This window comes from Hydra vulgaris, chromosome 04, assembly GCF_038396675.1.
Source record: "Hydra vulgaris chromosome 04, alternate assembly HydraT2T_AEP".
NCBI lineage: Eukaryota > Metazoa > Cnidaria > Hydrozoa > Anthoathecata > Hydridae > Hydra > Hydra vulgaris.
Window position 1 is genome coordinate 38,524,956 of NC_088923.1, and position 15,031 is coordinate 38,539,986.

The window sequence follows — 15,031 nt, forward strand, 5'->3', positions numbered from 1 at the left end:
TCTTTGATTATTGGCTAACGTGAGGCCAGCTTCATTTATTAGAACTGAAATTATTGATAAATATAAAAATGGAGTTTTTAAGGTAATCAATATAAACTAAGTAAATAAAGGTTATAATATTTATTTACTTAACTATAATTATTTATTTATAGACAATGGAAAGTATATAGCTACCTGTGTCAAAAAACATTGTTATCTTATAAAAAACTTATTGATCTTCTTGTGATATATAGTGAGGAAAGTTGTATAGATGAGTTATCAGAAAAGGTATTATTAATTAAATATAAATTTTTTTAATTCAGCTAATGATCTTGAATAAAAAAGAGTTTTTTATTTTTTTATTTAACTTTCTTTTTTAAGTTTTAATTAAAGTTTTAACTTAAGTTTTAAGTAAAGATGTTTTTCCTTTAAGTAAATATGTTTTTCCTTTAAGTAAATATGTTTTTTCTTTAAGTAAAGATGTTTTTTCTTGATTTTTATTAATTAAACAAATAACTTAATAAATTTAGGAAAATGAAGATTTTTTAATTTCATTGGAAACATTCTGTAACCATGCCGAACATCTGTTAAGCAAATATCGATACATATTTTCTGCAGGAAATCCTGATAAAATTTTGCAACTGACTCAATTACTTGTGTATTTATTATTTTATTTTTTTATTAAATTGTGTCTTTTTTTCTAAGATGTAGCAGTTTTAATAATCTCAGAGAGTTTAGTAAAAATGAATTTGAATCTAGTAAAAATTTCCCAAATTGATTTTATTTTAAAAAATTATTTAACTCTTTTTTCAGAAAAACTTTGACAACAAGACTTTATAAACCAATTTATATTCATTAAATCCCAAAAAAATAAATTAAAAAACTCTATACGTTAACAGATTTATTGTAAATTTTTTAAAACAAGACAAGACAAAAATGACAAGTCAAAAACATTTTGTACTGAGTTGTTGCTTGACTATAAATAATATTTTTTTATTTTTAGGTGTTTAGACAAAATTCACAAACTTCCAGTTTATGCAAACAAGTTTCCTCATAAGCAACTTTCCAAGCAAGTTGCTGATGAAATTGAGGCAAGTATATTGTTTTTAGTGATTTATTGCAAATAATTAAGTAAAATAGTTTCAATGAATGAAATTAATGTAAAGTCGTTTCAATGAATGAACTTAATGATATTTTAGAAAAGTACAACAGAGTGGTTTTTTCTCACTGAAGCTTTTTATCAGTCAGTTTCTCAAGTATGATTTTTTTTTCTTTTTGTTGATCATTAATAATGACTAGGCTATCTACTGTTGTTTTATTTGATTTATTTGTCAATCATTTAACAAATAAAATATAAGGTCATTTGGATTTTTTGACAGCTTATTATTTAATTATCTCTTAAATAATATTTTTATTCAATTATCTCTTAAATAATATTTGTATTTAATAGATAAATAAATGATATGCTGTTTAATCATCTAATTTTTTAAAGGGAGTAATTTAAAGGTAAAGTAAAGCAACCCTATTAATTTCTTATTTAAAAATGTGTCAAAATTATAAGGTCACTTAATTTAAAGTTAATAACTATTAAATAAATTATATGAAAATCTTAAAAATTTAAGTTTTTAGCAAAATAAATTACATATAAATTAAAAAAAAGCAATTTTTAACTTACTTCAGGAGATATTTAAATTGGTAAGTTCTTGGCACACCTAAAGCAGAAAAATGGACAGAAAATCAGTATCACAAGAAGTCAATAGGCAGTCTATCGAAAGATAACTAAAAAAGTCAACAAGAAATAGTAAGATTATGTGGTGATTCATTTTGCTGTGTCCAAACAATGTTGAAATCAACAAAAAATAGCAAAATTATGCAATGTTTTATTATGCTGCGTCCAAATAGCGCTAAAAAACTACAAGCTTTCAAATGATTAAAAGGTTCACTGAAAGTTGGCAGGCCATCAAAATTTTATTTTAGGGATCTAAAATAAAATTTTGATGGCCTGCCAACTTTTTAAAGCTCATCGTATCAAAGGGTAAGGGAAGAAAATTAGCTACTAAGAACTGTTAGCTAAGTAATAAAACTGGTTTTGTTAGTGTTAGTTATAACACAGGTAGAAGGCGTCTTTATAAGAATGATATTGTTTGGTATTATGTTACTGCCAGAAAATTGCTTTTAACGGTGACAGCTGGGATTAAGTGATATAAATGTTGTAACAAAAGAATTTACTGTTCAGTAGAAGATTGGTCTAAAATCATTTTTACTGATAAATCAAATTTTAAGGTGGTCTTAAATAAATCAGGAATTATGGTTAAAGATTAGCTTCAAAGAAATATAAGATAAGATTTTGTGAATTAAGAGTACAGGATGGTGGCAGCTCGATTAGTATATGGGAATGCAATTTTCATAAGAAGATAGAATTTTTTAATTCTAAAATTAATTTATACAGTGAGAATTTATCAGAATAATTACAAAAGACCTTGGAAAATAAGCTTTTACCTCCTATTATATAGTTTTTTGAAAGGGGTAAAAGCTGGATTTTCCAACAGGATAGCGCAACAGCACATCCAGCCAATTTTACTCAGTAAAAGAGTAGTTTCAAAAGCAATATATTACTCTTCTACCCTGGCCAGCAAGATCCCTAAAAAAAAATATAAACCCTATTGAAAATAATTGGTCATGGATGGACAAGAAGTTATCAAGAGAGAATGAGGAAAGAATTGTGCAATTGAAACTTGCACAGAAAAAAATTTGGAATGAAAGGAATTATGTATGTATCTAATTGAATCCAAATGTATTTGAGTCTTCCTAAAAGCACATGGTGGTCATGTAAACTGTCTTTAAGGGTGACCTTTTATTTTTGACACATTTATCTTATTATAGTTTTTTGACCTGATTCATTTATTCTATTTACTTTGGTACCAAAATAAAATATTTAAAAAAATTTTTTTATTCATCTTTGTTATACAATGTATCCCATATAAAATTTTAAAAAAATCTCTTTTTTTTACTTTTTTTAAAAAGTTTAAAAATAATTTAAGTAATTGCTAAAAAATCTAAGTGATTTTATATTTTTATTAAGACCTTATAAAGCCACTGCATTATGATTAAATATTCCTCTGTTGTTTTATTTGATTTATTTGTTAATCATTTATTATGACAAGTAATCCACTGTTTTATTTGGTTTATTTGTTAATCATTTATTATGACAAGATAATCTTCTGTTGTTTCATCTGATTTAATTGTTGATCATTTGTTATAACAACTTTACTTTGTATGCAATCTTATTGCAAGCATTTGTATAGTGAAATTAGAAATAGTCCTTAATATGTTTTATTATATTTTAGACGCCATTAGATGAACTTAAAAAGTTAGTACAGTTGACCAACACCATCATTGCTGATTTGAAAATAGGTGTATCAGATTATAAACCTGTGTTTCAAATGTTAGTCAATAAATGTAATTTTTATGTTTTATTTCACTTTTTTATAAATTATTAAGAGCTCTTAACTTAATTATTTTTTAAGGGTAAAAGCTTAAACACCCTAAAAAGGCTTGCATTGTTCATTGGTTTTTATTATAATATAGAATTATTGTTTATTATATTCTTTAAAAATGCAAAAAATTTTGAATTTGAGGTCTTCAACATTTAATAATTTTGAAAAATATGAAATAATTTTTTGAATTGATTTTGTAGTATTTTTTTGAAATAAGTTTAAATAGAATAAAGTAACCTATCATAGAAGTGTATTGAAAATACACTTCTACGATAGGTTACTTTATTCTCTTTAAACTTATTTCAAAAAAAGACTACAAAATCAATTCAAAAAATTATGACGACAAAGTGTTAAAATGTTTTAGGGGTGTAGCCTTATTAAAGATTAGAGCTAATTTGTTTACAGTTTTTTTTATTGTTGTTATTAGATTGTTAATTTGATGTCAATGATTTTGTTTTTTTAAATAGAGTCATTAAGGTTGTGACTTGATCATAATCATCATGATGTGGTGATGATGATCAAGATCATTATTTTCAAAATTAATTATTAAATTATTCAAGTAATTTTATTTTTCTCTGCTTTTGTTATGTGAAAACATTTTGTTATGTTAAATTATGTAGCACTATGTTATATAATGTAGTGTGTCATATTATGTAGTAGTATGTTATATTATGGTTTCATAGTTATGTTGTTCTGTATGTATAGTTGTTATCAACATTTATTTGGATATGGTTTCTTTTTTTTTTTAAAGAGTAGATATAGACTACAATGCTGTTGTGTTTAACAAGATTGAGTTACTAGTAAGTATTTTTTTAAAACAGTTTGATTATACTTTTGCGTTGTCGGTAGACATAGCATTTTTTATTGGTTGCAAACAGCAACTGCATTTATGTTGTTGTTAACATCATTTTTGTTGTCAACAAAAATGACAATTTTTTACTTTAACTGCAACATTAATTTTATTATCAACAAAAATTAACTTAAGGTTGTGTTACTGCTTATAGTTGTCTGAAATAGTTGAAACTTGTGCATTGAAATCAGAAGGTGAGCTTATTGCAAAAGGTAGTCAAGAGTTTGGAACAGCTATGTTTGAACTATTTATTGCTGTGCGGCATTTGCATTCTTTCAAGAAGAATATTCCACAAGAGTAGGCACACATTTTTTTTTGTATTTTTTGCTAAATATCTCCTAACTAATATTGAAAGTTAGGCTTACAAAATGATTCGAGTTTTGAATCTAAAAAAAATTATAAAAAAAAACCTTATTGTTAAAACGTGTAGACGAAATAAATGTGAAAGTAGAAAAACAAATAAAAAAAAGTACTCCTCAATTTTTATTTCGAACCAAGTAATAATTTTAATACAAAAATATAAGAAGATCAAACATTAAAAAAAAAACGAATTATTTCTGTGGAAATCTAATAAAATTTCGAGCTTTTGCTTTAGTGGTACCCATAAGCTTGTGCACAGAATAAGTATCAAAACTATTTGATGCTTTTTTAAATGATATTTTAATATCTTTAATGTTTCTGCTTTTTTATTTTTTTCATTTTTCTTTCAATAATTTCAAAAATCCTCCAAACTACTCAGTACTTTTCAATAACTCTCAATTCTGGTCAGTTTGGAGGATTTTCTGTGTTACGCACAAATTTCACATTATTCTTTTTATACCATTCCATAGCTAGTTTACAATAATGAATTGAGGCTAAATCAGGCCAGAACACAGGTCTGTTATTGTGTGGTTTAATGAGAGGTAAAAGGCATTTTTGTAAACATTCTTTAACATATATTTGACCAGAAAGTGTGGACTGAAAAATATAAGGTGCTGATTTTTTGCCACAATTGCAAATAGCTTGCCAAATCAAAGGTTTTTTAGCAAACTTGTCATGTTTTGTGTATTTAAATTTCTTATCTACTTTTCCTCTATATTTGGCAATATAATAAACAGCACCAGGAATTTGTTGATGATCGTACTTGATATAAGTTTCATCGTCTTCAATAGTACAGAAATTTTTAGAAATAAAATTGTCATACAACTTTCTGCTGCGGGTTCTTGCACTTTTTTGTTGAGTTTCAGAATGGTTTGGCACTTTTTGTGCTTTGAAAGAATGAAAACCGTGTTTATTTCTAACTTTTGCAACAAAACTATGAGAAAATCCATATATTTTTGCGCGTTCCCTTAGTGAAAGGCTTGGGTTATTCTTAAAACTGTTAACCAGTTTTCTAACTAGTTTTATATTTTTAAAACCTGATTTTCTTCCACCAGCAGATTTGCGTTTGATCGATTTTGTTTGAGAAAAACGTTGAATAACATGACTAACAGTGAATGGATGTATTTGCAACGATTTTGCTATCGAATTGTAGCTACTATTAGCTATTTGTAAATATTTGTGCATAATTTTTTCTCTTACGCCTTCTTCTTTTGTCATTTTTAAAACTAATTTCAAGTTAAATCAAAAAACTAACATATTTTTTTTGAAACCACAACATGTTGTAAAAAAAATACAAAACGATTAAAAAGATTTTAATACAACCACTGAAAAAAAATGACATGCTTATTCTTTCACATTTATTTTGTGTACACGCTTTAACAATAAGATTTTGTAAATCACATTTTTTGTAAATCAATTTGTAAGTTTCACATTTATTTTGTGTACACGCTTTAATAATAAGATTTTGTAAGTTTCACATTTATTTTGTGTACACGCTTTAATAATAAGATTTTGTAAGTTTCACATTTATTTTGTGTACACGCTTTAATAATAAGATTTTGTAAGTTTCACATTTATTTTGTGTACACGCTTTAATAATAAGATTTTGTAAGTTTCACATTTATTTTGTGTACACGCTTTAATAAAAAATATTCGCATGTTTTTTATTTTTACTTTTAAACTTTAGAAATACACGCAAAGGAGGACTTGATAGCTATTGTGATTGGTTTAAAAAAGGTGTTATTAAATGGTTAGATATTGCTACATTAAAAGCAGAGCAACGGATTGAAAAAGCTGTTCTAATTGATGAGGTTTTGTTTTTGATATCAAAATTAACAAATAAATAGTGATTAAATAATTCTTTACTTAAGTATAAAAAAAAGTGGCCTGGTTACTGCTAAGTATAGTTATACTTATAACCTCTCTGCTCCTCTGCTAAAGTTTAATTAAAGTTCCAGAGTATTCCGAAAAATTTTTCTTAAAAATTGTAAAACTTTTTATGAAAGTTTTAGCATGTTGAGTTTATCATTAAAATAAACTTAATATAATTTAATAGAATATTATTATAAAATATTTATAAAGTCATCATTAATTGCAAAAATTAGAAATATTTATAAAGTCATAATTAATTGTGAAAATTTATTCTTAAACTCTTTCGCTATCAGCCACTATAATCAAAAAAAAATTCGTTGTAACCGCACATTTTTTACAATAAAATTTGGATGACATTACGCTGAAAACTAATTGAAATTCGAATAGTAAATTTAACAAGTTAAATTTATTTAACAACAAGAAATGCAAAGTTCTGAAAACAATTGTTTTTATAAACAATAACTAGTCCAAACTCATTGCAAATATAATAAGAATATTTTTTTTTAAAACTAATTACTTACCTAAATTCTTATACGCTTCTACTTCTTCATTGAAATACTAAAGCCACTCAAGGATGTAATACTAAAGCCACTCAAGGATGTAATACTAAAGCCACTCAAGGATGTAATACTAAAGCCACTCAAGGATGTAATACTAAAGCCACTCAAGGATGTAATAATAAAGCCACTCAAGGATGTAATAATCGATTTTATATAATGTTATTTCTTATACTTAATAATAATTTTATTATTATTATTTAATAATATTTTATATAATAATAAATTTTGTTTTACGTCCTTGTGCTGCTTTATTTTAGAACTAAATTTAAAGTTTTTTTTCTCTCATGTATTTCTTAACTTTGTAAAGTGATTTTTTATAACTACACAATATGGCTCTTATTTGTTATTACTTTTGTAGAGAATTAATTAAACTTTAAGAACAATAAAATTGTGTCTAGAATAAAAATTAATTTACAAAAAGGAATATTAATCCTTTTTTGTGAAGCATACTTGAAAGTTACTACCATCGGCTTGCAGTAAAAATTAAACAAAAATCAAAAGCCACTGTCAGTGTCAGCTTGCTTGTAGTTGCGTCAGAGTCTAAATTTAAGTATTTATTTTTTAATTTCTTTCTTTTTTGAATCATCTTTCGTATTTTAATATAAATTTGTAAGTATTAAGTTTAAAAGTCGGTTTTTATTATTTGAATATCAATATTTGATATTCGAAAGGAAATCTGGATATCTGACTATCTGGTTAACCGGCGAAATCACTACTCTCTACCCTTCTGCTCTTTTTTATAATAAAACTATAGTTTTGGATATTTTATCGGTTGTGAGCTTGTCTTTATGGTTCAGTAACAGGATTTAGTCAAGATTATTTTATTTTTTATGAACTTGGGTTAGAGTTTGGTTATTATTATTGTTTTTTTTTTTTTATCTTTATAATTTTTTGTAAAAAAGCTTTTCTATCTAAGTTTGATTCAATTTATTTCTGATGTATTAACAAGTGTTTCAAATGTTTAAGCTAATTCTTTAAATTTTTTTGTGCTAATATTTAGGTACGTGTTATTGATTCTATGGTCAAACATTCCACATCAGCTGTTGATGTAACTTGTTGTTTGGGGCAGGTAGGAAATTAATATATTGTTTTTATAACTTTATATATACAGTTTGTTCAGAAAGTCTATGCATAAAAGTAAACTTTTATATATACAGCAAATTTAAAGTCTATATATCTGATATAATATTATATTATGCAGAAATAGCATTCATTTTAAAATAATATTAAATTGAATCATGCCTTTGGATTAAAATCTCAGACTAGGTTGTATTAATGGCAAAAATCAAGAGTGCAGTTGAAGTTTTGAGATGCCTGAAGCTAGAAAATGCCAATAACTACAATAATTACAACTTATAACTTTTTTCATGAGATTAGATCAGTTAAAGAACAAGGTCAAAGTAAACGATCACAAAAATGCGATGAAAGCACACAAAACCAAGAAGCATTTTTCCAGTTGAAAAGCCTGAGGCAGCAGTAACCAAGCATTCTGCAAAAGTAAATTTATCCAGAGGGACCATTCATAATATTTTCCATTCATAAATGTTTCCTAATATAAAATCCAAATACACCAGAAATTATTTGAAGAATAATTTGATTTTTTTTTTTTTTTTTTTGATGAAACTTTTTCGGTACAGTTCATTTTCATTTTCAGTAGAGTTCATGAGCAGAACTGTTAAATTTAGTCACTAAAAACGAAATACTCTGGAAGTCGTTTCCTGAATTTAAAAAAATATTTATAAATAATATTGTCTATATAGCTAGTTAGAATGATGTCACACTGAAATAGGGAGCTGTGAGGGTCTCAGTATTGACTGACTGGTTGACTGACTGTTAGATAGAACATGCAAGGAAATGCAGCTTCATCAATTAAGTGTTTGGAATGGGACAGCCATTTTTTTCATTATTCTTTTTTTTTTTTTCCCTCAAAACTGTGCGGATATAAATCAGCAAAAAAAGTTGGTAAATGTGTATCTATATATGCTATAGCAGAAGGAAAACTTTAGAATTGGTATATTAGCTACAACTGTAATATTCAAGACATATTTATAATGTTATTATTACTATAATATACAAAACATATTGTTTAAACATATATTTTAACAATATTAAAACTATAATATGTAAAATATATTCATATAAAACTTAATTATATTTATATAAAATAAGTATTTATATTATAATAATTAGAATTGAAAATTATAAACATTTTAAATGAACGTATAATAATTGGTCAAAGAAACTTGACTTGTTTTTTCAAAAAAAGTTCTTTTTAATTCTTATTTGTTTTCAGTTATGATTATTTTAAATAGGGGTAACTAAAAATACAAATTATGGCAACAAATAGATTTAGTGTTAACTTTACTAAAATAAAATACAAGTTAGCACTAATAAAAACTGTAAATACAGTTTCTAATGTTTTATGTGGCTTATGATATTTTTATATAGTTACTAATGTTTTATATAGATAGTTTATTAAGTTAATATATTATTATGGTTCTTGAATTATGTTGCAGTTTCTGGTATTTCGTCTGGTTCCTAAAGATTTGTATTGGTTCCGGGTATTTTATACAGTTTATGATATTTTAGGTTACAATCTGAATTATTATGATTAGCCTGTTTCTAATAGCATGAAGTCCAGTATGACTTGACACATGTCCTGCTGCTTTTGCAAGACTCCTACTAAGAAAAGGCTAGGTCTGTAACTCTGGCATATGATATTTGTTTGCCTTAAGGCTCTTGGTTGAGTAAAGGCAGCAGATAAAAATAATGAAAATTGGAATTGGTACATTAATTAAAAATAATTTTTTACAAGAGAGAGGTTAAGTAAAGGTGACAGATGGTGTCTCAATAAAAATACTCAACCAAATGCAAATGTAATCTGGATTTGCCTACTGTCTTGCAGAAGGCCTCCTGAAGTACTTTAGGGGGTAACAAAGACTTTTGGAGTAATAAAGATTTTGATAGACAACATAAAATGGCACATGTTATTATTATTTTTTTTTTTTCAACTCTAAAGATCCTTATGACCCCTCAAATTATTTCCTAATAGGTTTTTTTTACCATTAATTGCAAGATTTTTAATTAAGATCTTTTTAATTTTTAATTAACAATCTAAATCTTATTATAAGTCAAAAAAGTTAAATAATAAAGATTTTTATTTTTTTACTGCTGATTTGTTAGCTATAATAACAGAAAGGTTCTATTTTGAATTAGATGGATTCAATAAGGCAAGAACTATTGCTTTTGAAATAAAATTTGTATAAAGTTTAACATGCTAGTCTTTCCCATTAACTCACTTCATTTGGTGTACATAGACTGTTTTAAAATTCTTAAATCATTTTTTTCTAATAACAGTATAATAGCTGTCCTTGACAGACAACACTCTCTTTCCTTTCCAATAACCTCTGAGGTAACAAGTGGTTCCATAGTTGGTTCTGTGTTGTTTCTTATTTATATTAATAATCTTACTGAAAATCTTACCTCCAAAGTGACTCTTACTAATGACATAACAAACAATGCTCCGCAATACAATATTCTTAGTTCAGGCAACTAATCCTGAATTTAATCTTCTGTAACAGCTCAGAGCTTGCAGTGGTTGGTGATTTTTAACTTGATTTTTTGTTGTAAACAGATTTTTAGCAAAACTCTGTTTACAACTAATAGTTATTGCAAATATTAAATATTATTTTTATCTTAATGATAATAGAGACATCTTTACTGAGTTTTTTACTTTAAATATTCTTGGAATAACTTTCACTACTGGCATATAAACCGTATATCTAACCCATTGGAAAGTTTCTCTATACCATTTTCTTACTTCTGAATCTATTTTCTGTTTTTATAAAGTTCTTATCTATCCTTATTTGGAATACTGGTGTCATTTTTGTTGTTCTAGTTATGTCTTTTCTCTCTAAGACAAAGTCTAAAAGTAGTGTAAATGTTGTGGAACTATTGCTTCTTTACAACAGTGGGACTTTGTTCGATTGTTGTAAGAAAACATATTTTTTAATACTACTAATACTAACATTTTCCCTTCTCAATTAAACTATGATCTATTATTCTACCAAACAAAACGCAATCTTGTCAGACTTGTTTTTCAGCTAAGTTAAAAAAAGTAAATAGAATCCTGTCTACTTTTTTTTTGATGAACTAGTTCACAAAGCTGTAAGCAACTACTATTTAAATTAGGAGTTACCAGTAACCAAAGAATATTGTTAAAGACCAAGAAAAATGAAAGAAGAAATAAAAAACTATAGATTGTCTGAGTTGGGAAGACATGAAGATTGGATAGAGTTTTAAAGCATTGATGTGAAAAGGTAAAAACTAGTTGAATGAAAAGTTTCTTTGCAATAATAAAAAGACGTTTGTTTTTAAGACTTTTTTTTTTGTAAAAAAAAAGAAAAAAATTATTACAATTAGGAATAGAGGCTGCACAAGGTGGTGAAAATCATAAAGTAGAATAAGGCTTGACTTGATCAGCCTGAGGAATAAGTATGAAAAAAAAAGATTTAGAAAGATCCTAGCATGATCTGAACCACTTAAAGGATAATAAGGTGAAACTGAAAACAAGCTAGTCAGAGACACAAATCAAGAAGTGAAGGAGTGATTAGGGGTTGTCTGGAAAATGAATGTTAACTATCTGAGTAAAATATTAAGAAATACAAAAGTTATGAACTCTATTGCCAGCAGAGTGTATAGCAGTGTGGCATATCCATTCATTGTGGTATATCCAAGCCATTCATCCCTGATGAGCAATAAAGTCACCAATAACAATAATATTGACTGATGGATGAAGAGTAAAGTTTTATCAATTAGATAAGAAATTACATCTAAAAGAGTGCAGTCCGGTTGAGAACAAGATTGATAAAGAACAAATAGGCAATTGAATGAAAGTTTATAAAAGTATAGTCAGAGGATTCAAACTTTCATGAAAAATGATGAATAAAAAATGAAAAAACTTTTATGAAAAATTAAAAATAAATAAATCAATGCATAAGTATATGTCCAGGTCAAGCATGGGTCAAATTAAGGAGCAAATTAAGGAATTATAGCCATTTACAATGAGATCTGAAGAATTAGCTAAATTTTAAATTAGTTTCACAAAGGGCTAATAAGTCTGGTGAATTTTGAAAGAGTTATTATTATTATTATAGAATAATATATTAAAGAGTTATTATTATTATAGAATAATAACTCTTTCGAAATTCATGTTCCCTTATGCTTATGACACTTTTATTTATCTGTTGTTTTTTTTATTATTATTGAACATTAGCATTTTGGAATTCTCATAAAGTTTAAAAAATTTTTTTGTTACTTACTTTTTTTTACATTTTTTTACTTTTCAACCCTTTACTTTTTTGTAACTAAATTGAATGGCAATTAATTTTTTTCAACATTTTTATGTCCAACTTTTTTTAAATTTTGTATTTAAGCTTATAAAATTTAAAAATGTTTTTATAAAAACTTTATTATTTAGATATGTATTTTCTGGAAAAATATTGATTGGCCAGATGTTAGTGGAGCCTACATGTTTCTTTCACAGATATCTGGGGTACGCTGACATTGTATTTATTCTTATAGTTGTTTAATAGTTTACATATAAACTTCATTCATCTTTTACTACTTTATCTTAATATTGTTCTGTATATAAGATTTAAATTTTTTTTTCTGTAAAAAAAATTATTTTATTCAAATTAACTAAGTTAAGTAAACAACTTTATTTATTTTATATATATGTATAAAATAAATTATATAAATATATATAAAATAAATTATATATATATACATATATATATATATATATATATATATATATATATATATATATATATATATATATATATATATATATATATCAACCCTTGGAATTAGGGAAAATGAGGTCGGCAATTTATTGCAAACTGTTAGAGGTTGGCAAAAAAAATTTCATACAAAGGAGTTACCAAAAAACATAGAAACAAGGTCAGCAATTATTTGCCAACCTTAAACACTTTAAGGTCAGCAGTTAGGTCAGCATTGCTGAATGCTGACCCTAATTTTGAGGGTTGATATATATATGTGTGTATATATACATATATATATATATATATATATATATATATATATATATATATATATATATATATATATATATATATATATATATATATATATATATATAAAAAATCCTCAAAATTAGAAAAAATGAAGTCAGCAATAATTTTCCGACCTCAAAAAGATTGTGGTCGATCAAAACTGTTTGATACAAAGGTCTAACCATAAAACATAGAAACGAGGTCGGCAATTTTTTGCAGACCTCAAACACTTACAGGTCGGCATTGCCAAATGCCGACCCTAATTCCGAGGGTTGTATATATATAAAGTAAATTTTATATGTATATATATTTATATATATATATATATATATATATATATATATATATATATATATATATATATATATACATATATGTATATATATATATGTATATATATATATATGTATATATATACTTAGAAAAAACAACTTTTAATGAAACTTAAAGTTTCATACCTATCGGCAATCATCAGCCATGAAGTACAAAATCAAAAATATAAAAAACTGTTTAAAAATTAAAAACTACGGTAGAATGAGTTCTGACGTTTAAGTACAAGAAGACGTAATGGAAAACTAATCTCCGCTATCAAGTAATGAAAGGAGAAATTTATTTTTGTGTCTGAATATAGAGACTAATTCGTTTCTTCTGTTTAGCAGATTGTTTCCTTATATTTTATATGGTGATGTAAAATTATCAGAAAAAGCCTGCAATTGCATTAAAAAATCTCTTTGTCCACTGAACAACAATTGCTTGTCTAACAACATTGTTTACCAAGCCACCGTAAGCTCAAATAAACCTCAACACAATGATAAAGTGTACATTGGGATAAGCGAAACCTCATTTAAGCTTCGTTACGCGAACCATCAAAAATCTTTTAACATAAAAAAATACCAAAACGACACTTGTTGTCTAAGGAAGTATGGGGATTAAAAGAAAACAATTTCACAACTTCAATCAAATGGAGTATTATTAAACACTGTAAATCATACAACCCTGCGTCGAAAATTTGTAAGCTTTGTTTAAATGAGGAGTTCAAAATATTATTTTACAAAGGAAACAATCTGCTAAACAAAAGAAGCGAATTAGTCTCTAAATGCAGACACAAAAATAAATTTCTCCTTTCATTATTTGATAGCGGAGATTAGTTTTCCATTACGTCTTCTTGTACTATAACGTCAGAACTCATTCTACCCTAGTTTGTAATTTTTAAACAGTTTTTTATATTTTTGATTTTGTACTTCATGGCTAATGATTGTCGATAGGCATGAAACTTTAAGTTTCATTAAAAGTTGTTTTTTCTAAAATTTAAGTATAAAACGCTCTGTTTTTGAAAAAATATATATTTTCGTAAATATTGAGCACTCTACAACGATCTACTATAGCATATTTATGTAACAAATTATTACCATATTTTTGTTACATTATTTAAATATGAGTTTTGAAAAAATATGAAAAAAGAATAATGAAAGAAAAGATTGCTGCCTTATGCCAAATCCTCAGTTGATGTAGCAGCACTCTGCTGCGAGTCAGGCTATTTGTCAGTCAATGTATGTACTGAAGCCCCTGGCAGCAGGCTATTTTAGTATGACGTCAGACTGCTTACCTAAACCATCAGTATAATATATATGTACATATATATACATACATATATATATATATATATATATATATATATATATATATATATATATATATACATATATATATATATATATATATATATATATATATATATATATATATATATATATATATATATATATATATATATATATATACATACATATATATACATATATCATACTGAAGTAGTCATTTGGATAACTTTATTAC

General features: G+C 25.7%; 1 protein-coding gene across 3 annotated transcripts in view; it reads left to right on the forward strand.

The window, feature by feature from the left end:
- LOC100200854 (BAI1-associated protein 3) overlaps positions 1-15,031 on the forward strand; it is a 72,657-nt gene that overhangs the window by 32,545 nt on the left and 25,081 nt on the right. For all 3 annotated transcript variants that reach the window (XM_065796272.1, XM_065796271.1, XM_065796270.1), the window contains 10 exons: positions 153-267; positions 510-637; positions 983-1,070; positions 1,179-1,235; positions 3,327-3,424; positions 4,228-4,276; positions 4,481-4,623; positions 6,374-6,497; positions 8,119-8,187; positions 12,598-12,672. In XM_065796272.1, coding sequence (XP_065652344.1) covers positions 153-267; positions 510-637; positions 983-1,070; positions 1,179-1,235; positions 3,327-3,424; positions 4,228-4,276; positions 4,481-4,623; positions 6,374-6,497; positions 8,119-8,187; positions 12,598-12,672 — 946 coding nt within the window. The remainder of the gene's footprint in view (positions 1-152; positions 268-509; positions 638-982; positions 1,071-1,178; positions 1,236-3,326; positions 3,425-4,227; positions 4,277-4,480; positions 4,624-6,373; positions 6,498-8,118; positions 8,188-12,597; positions 12,673-15,031) is intronic.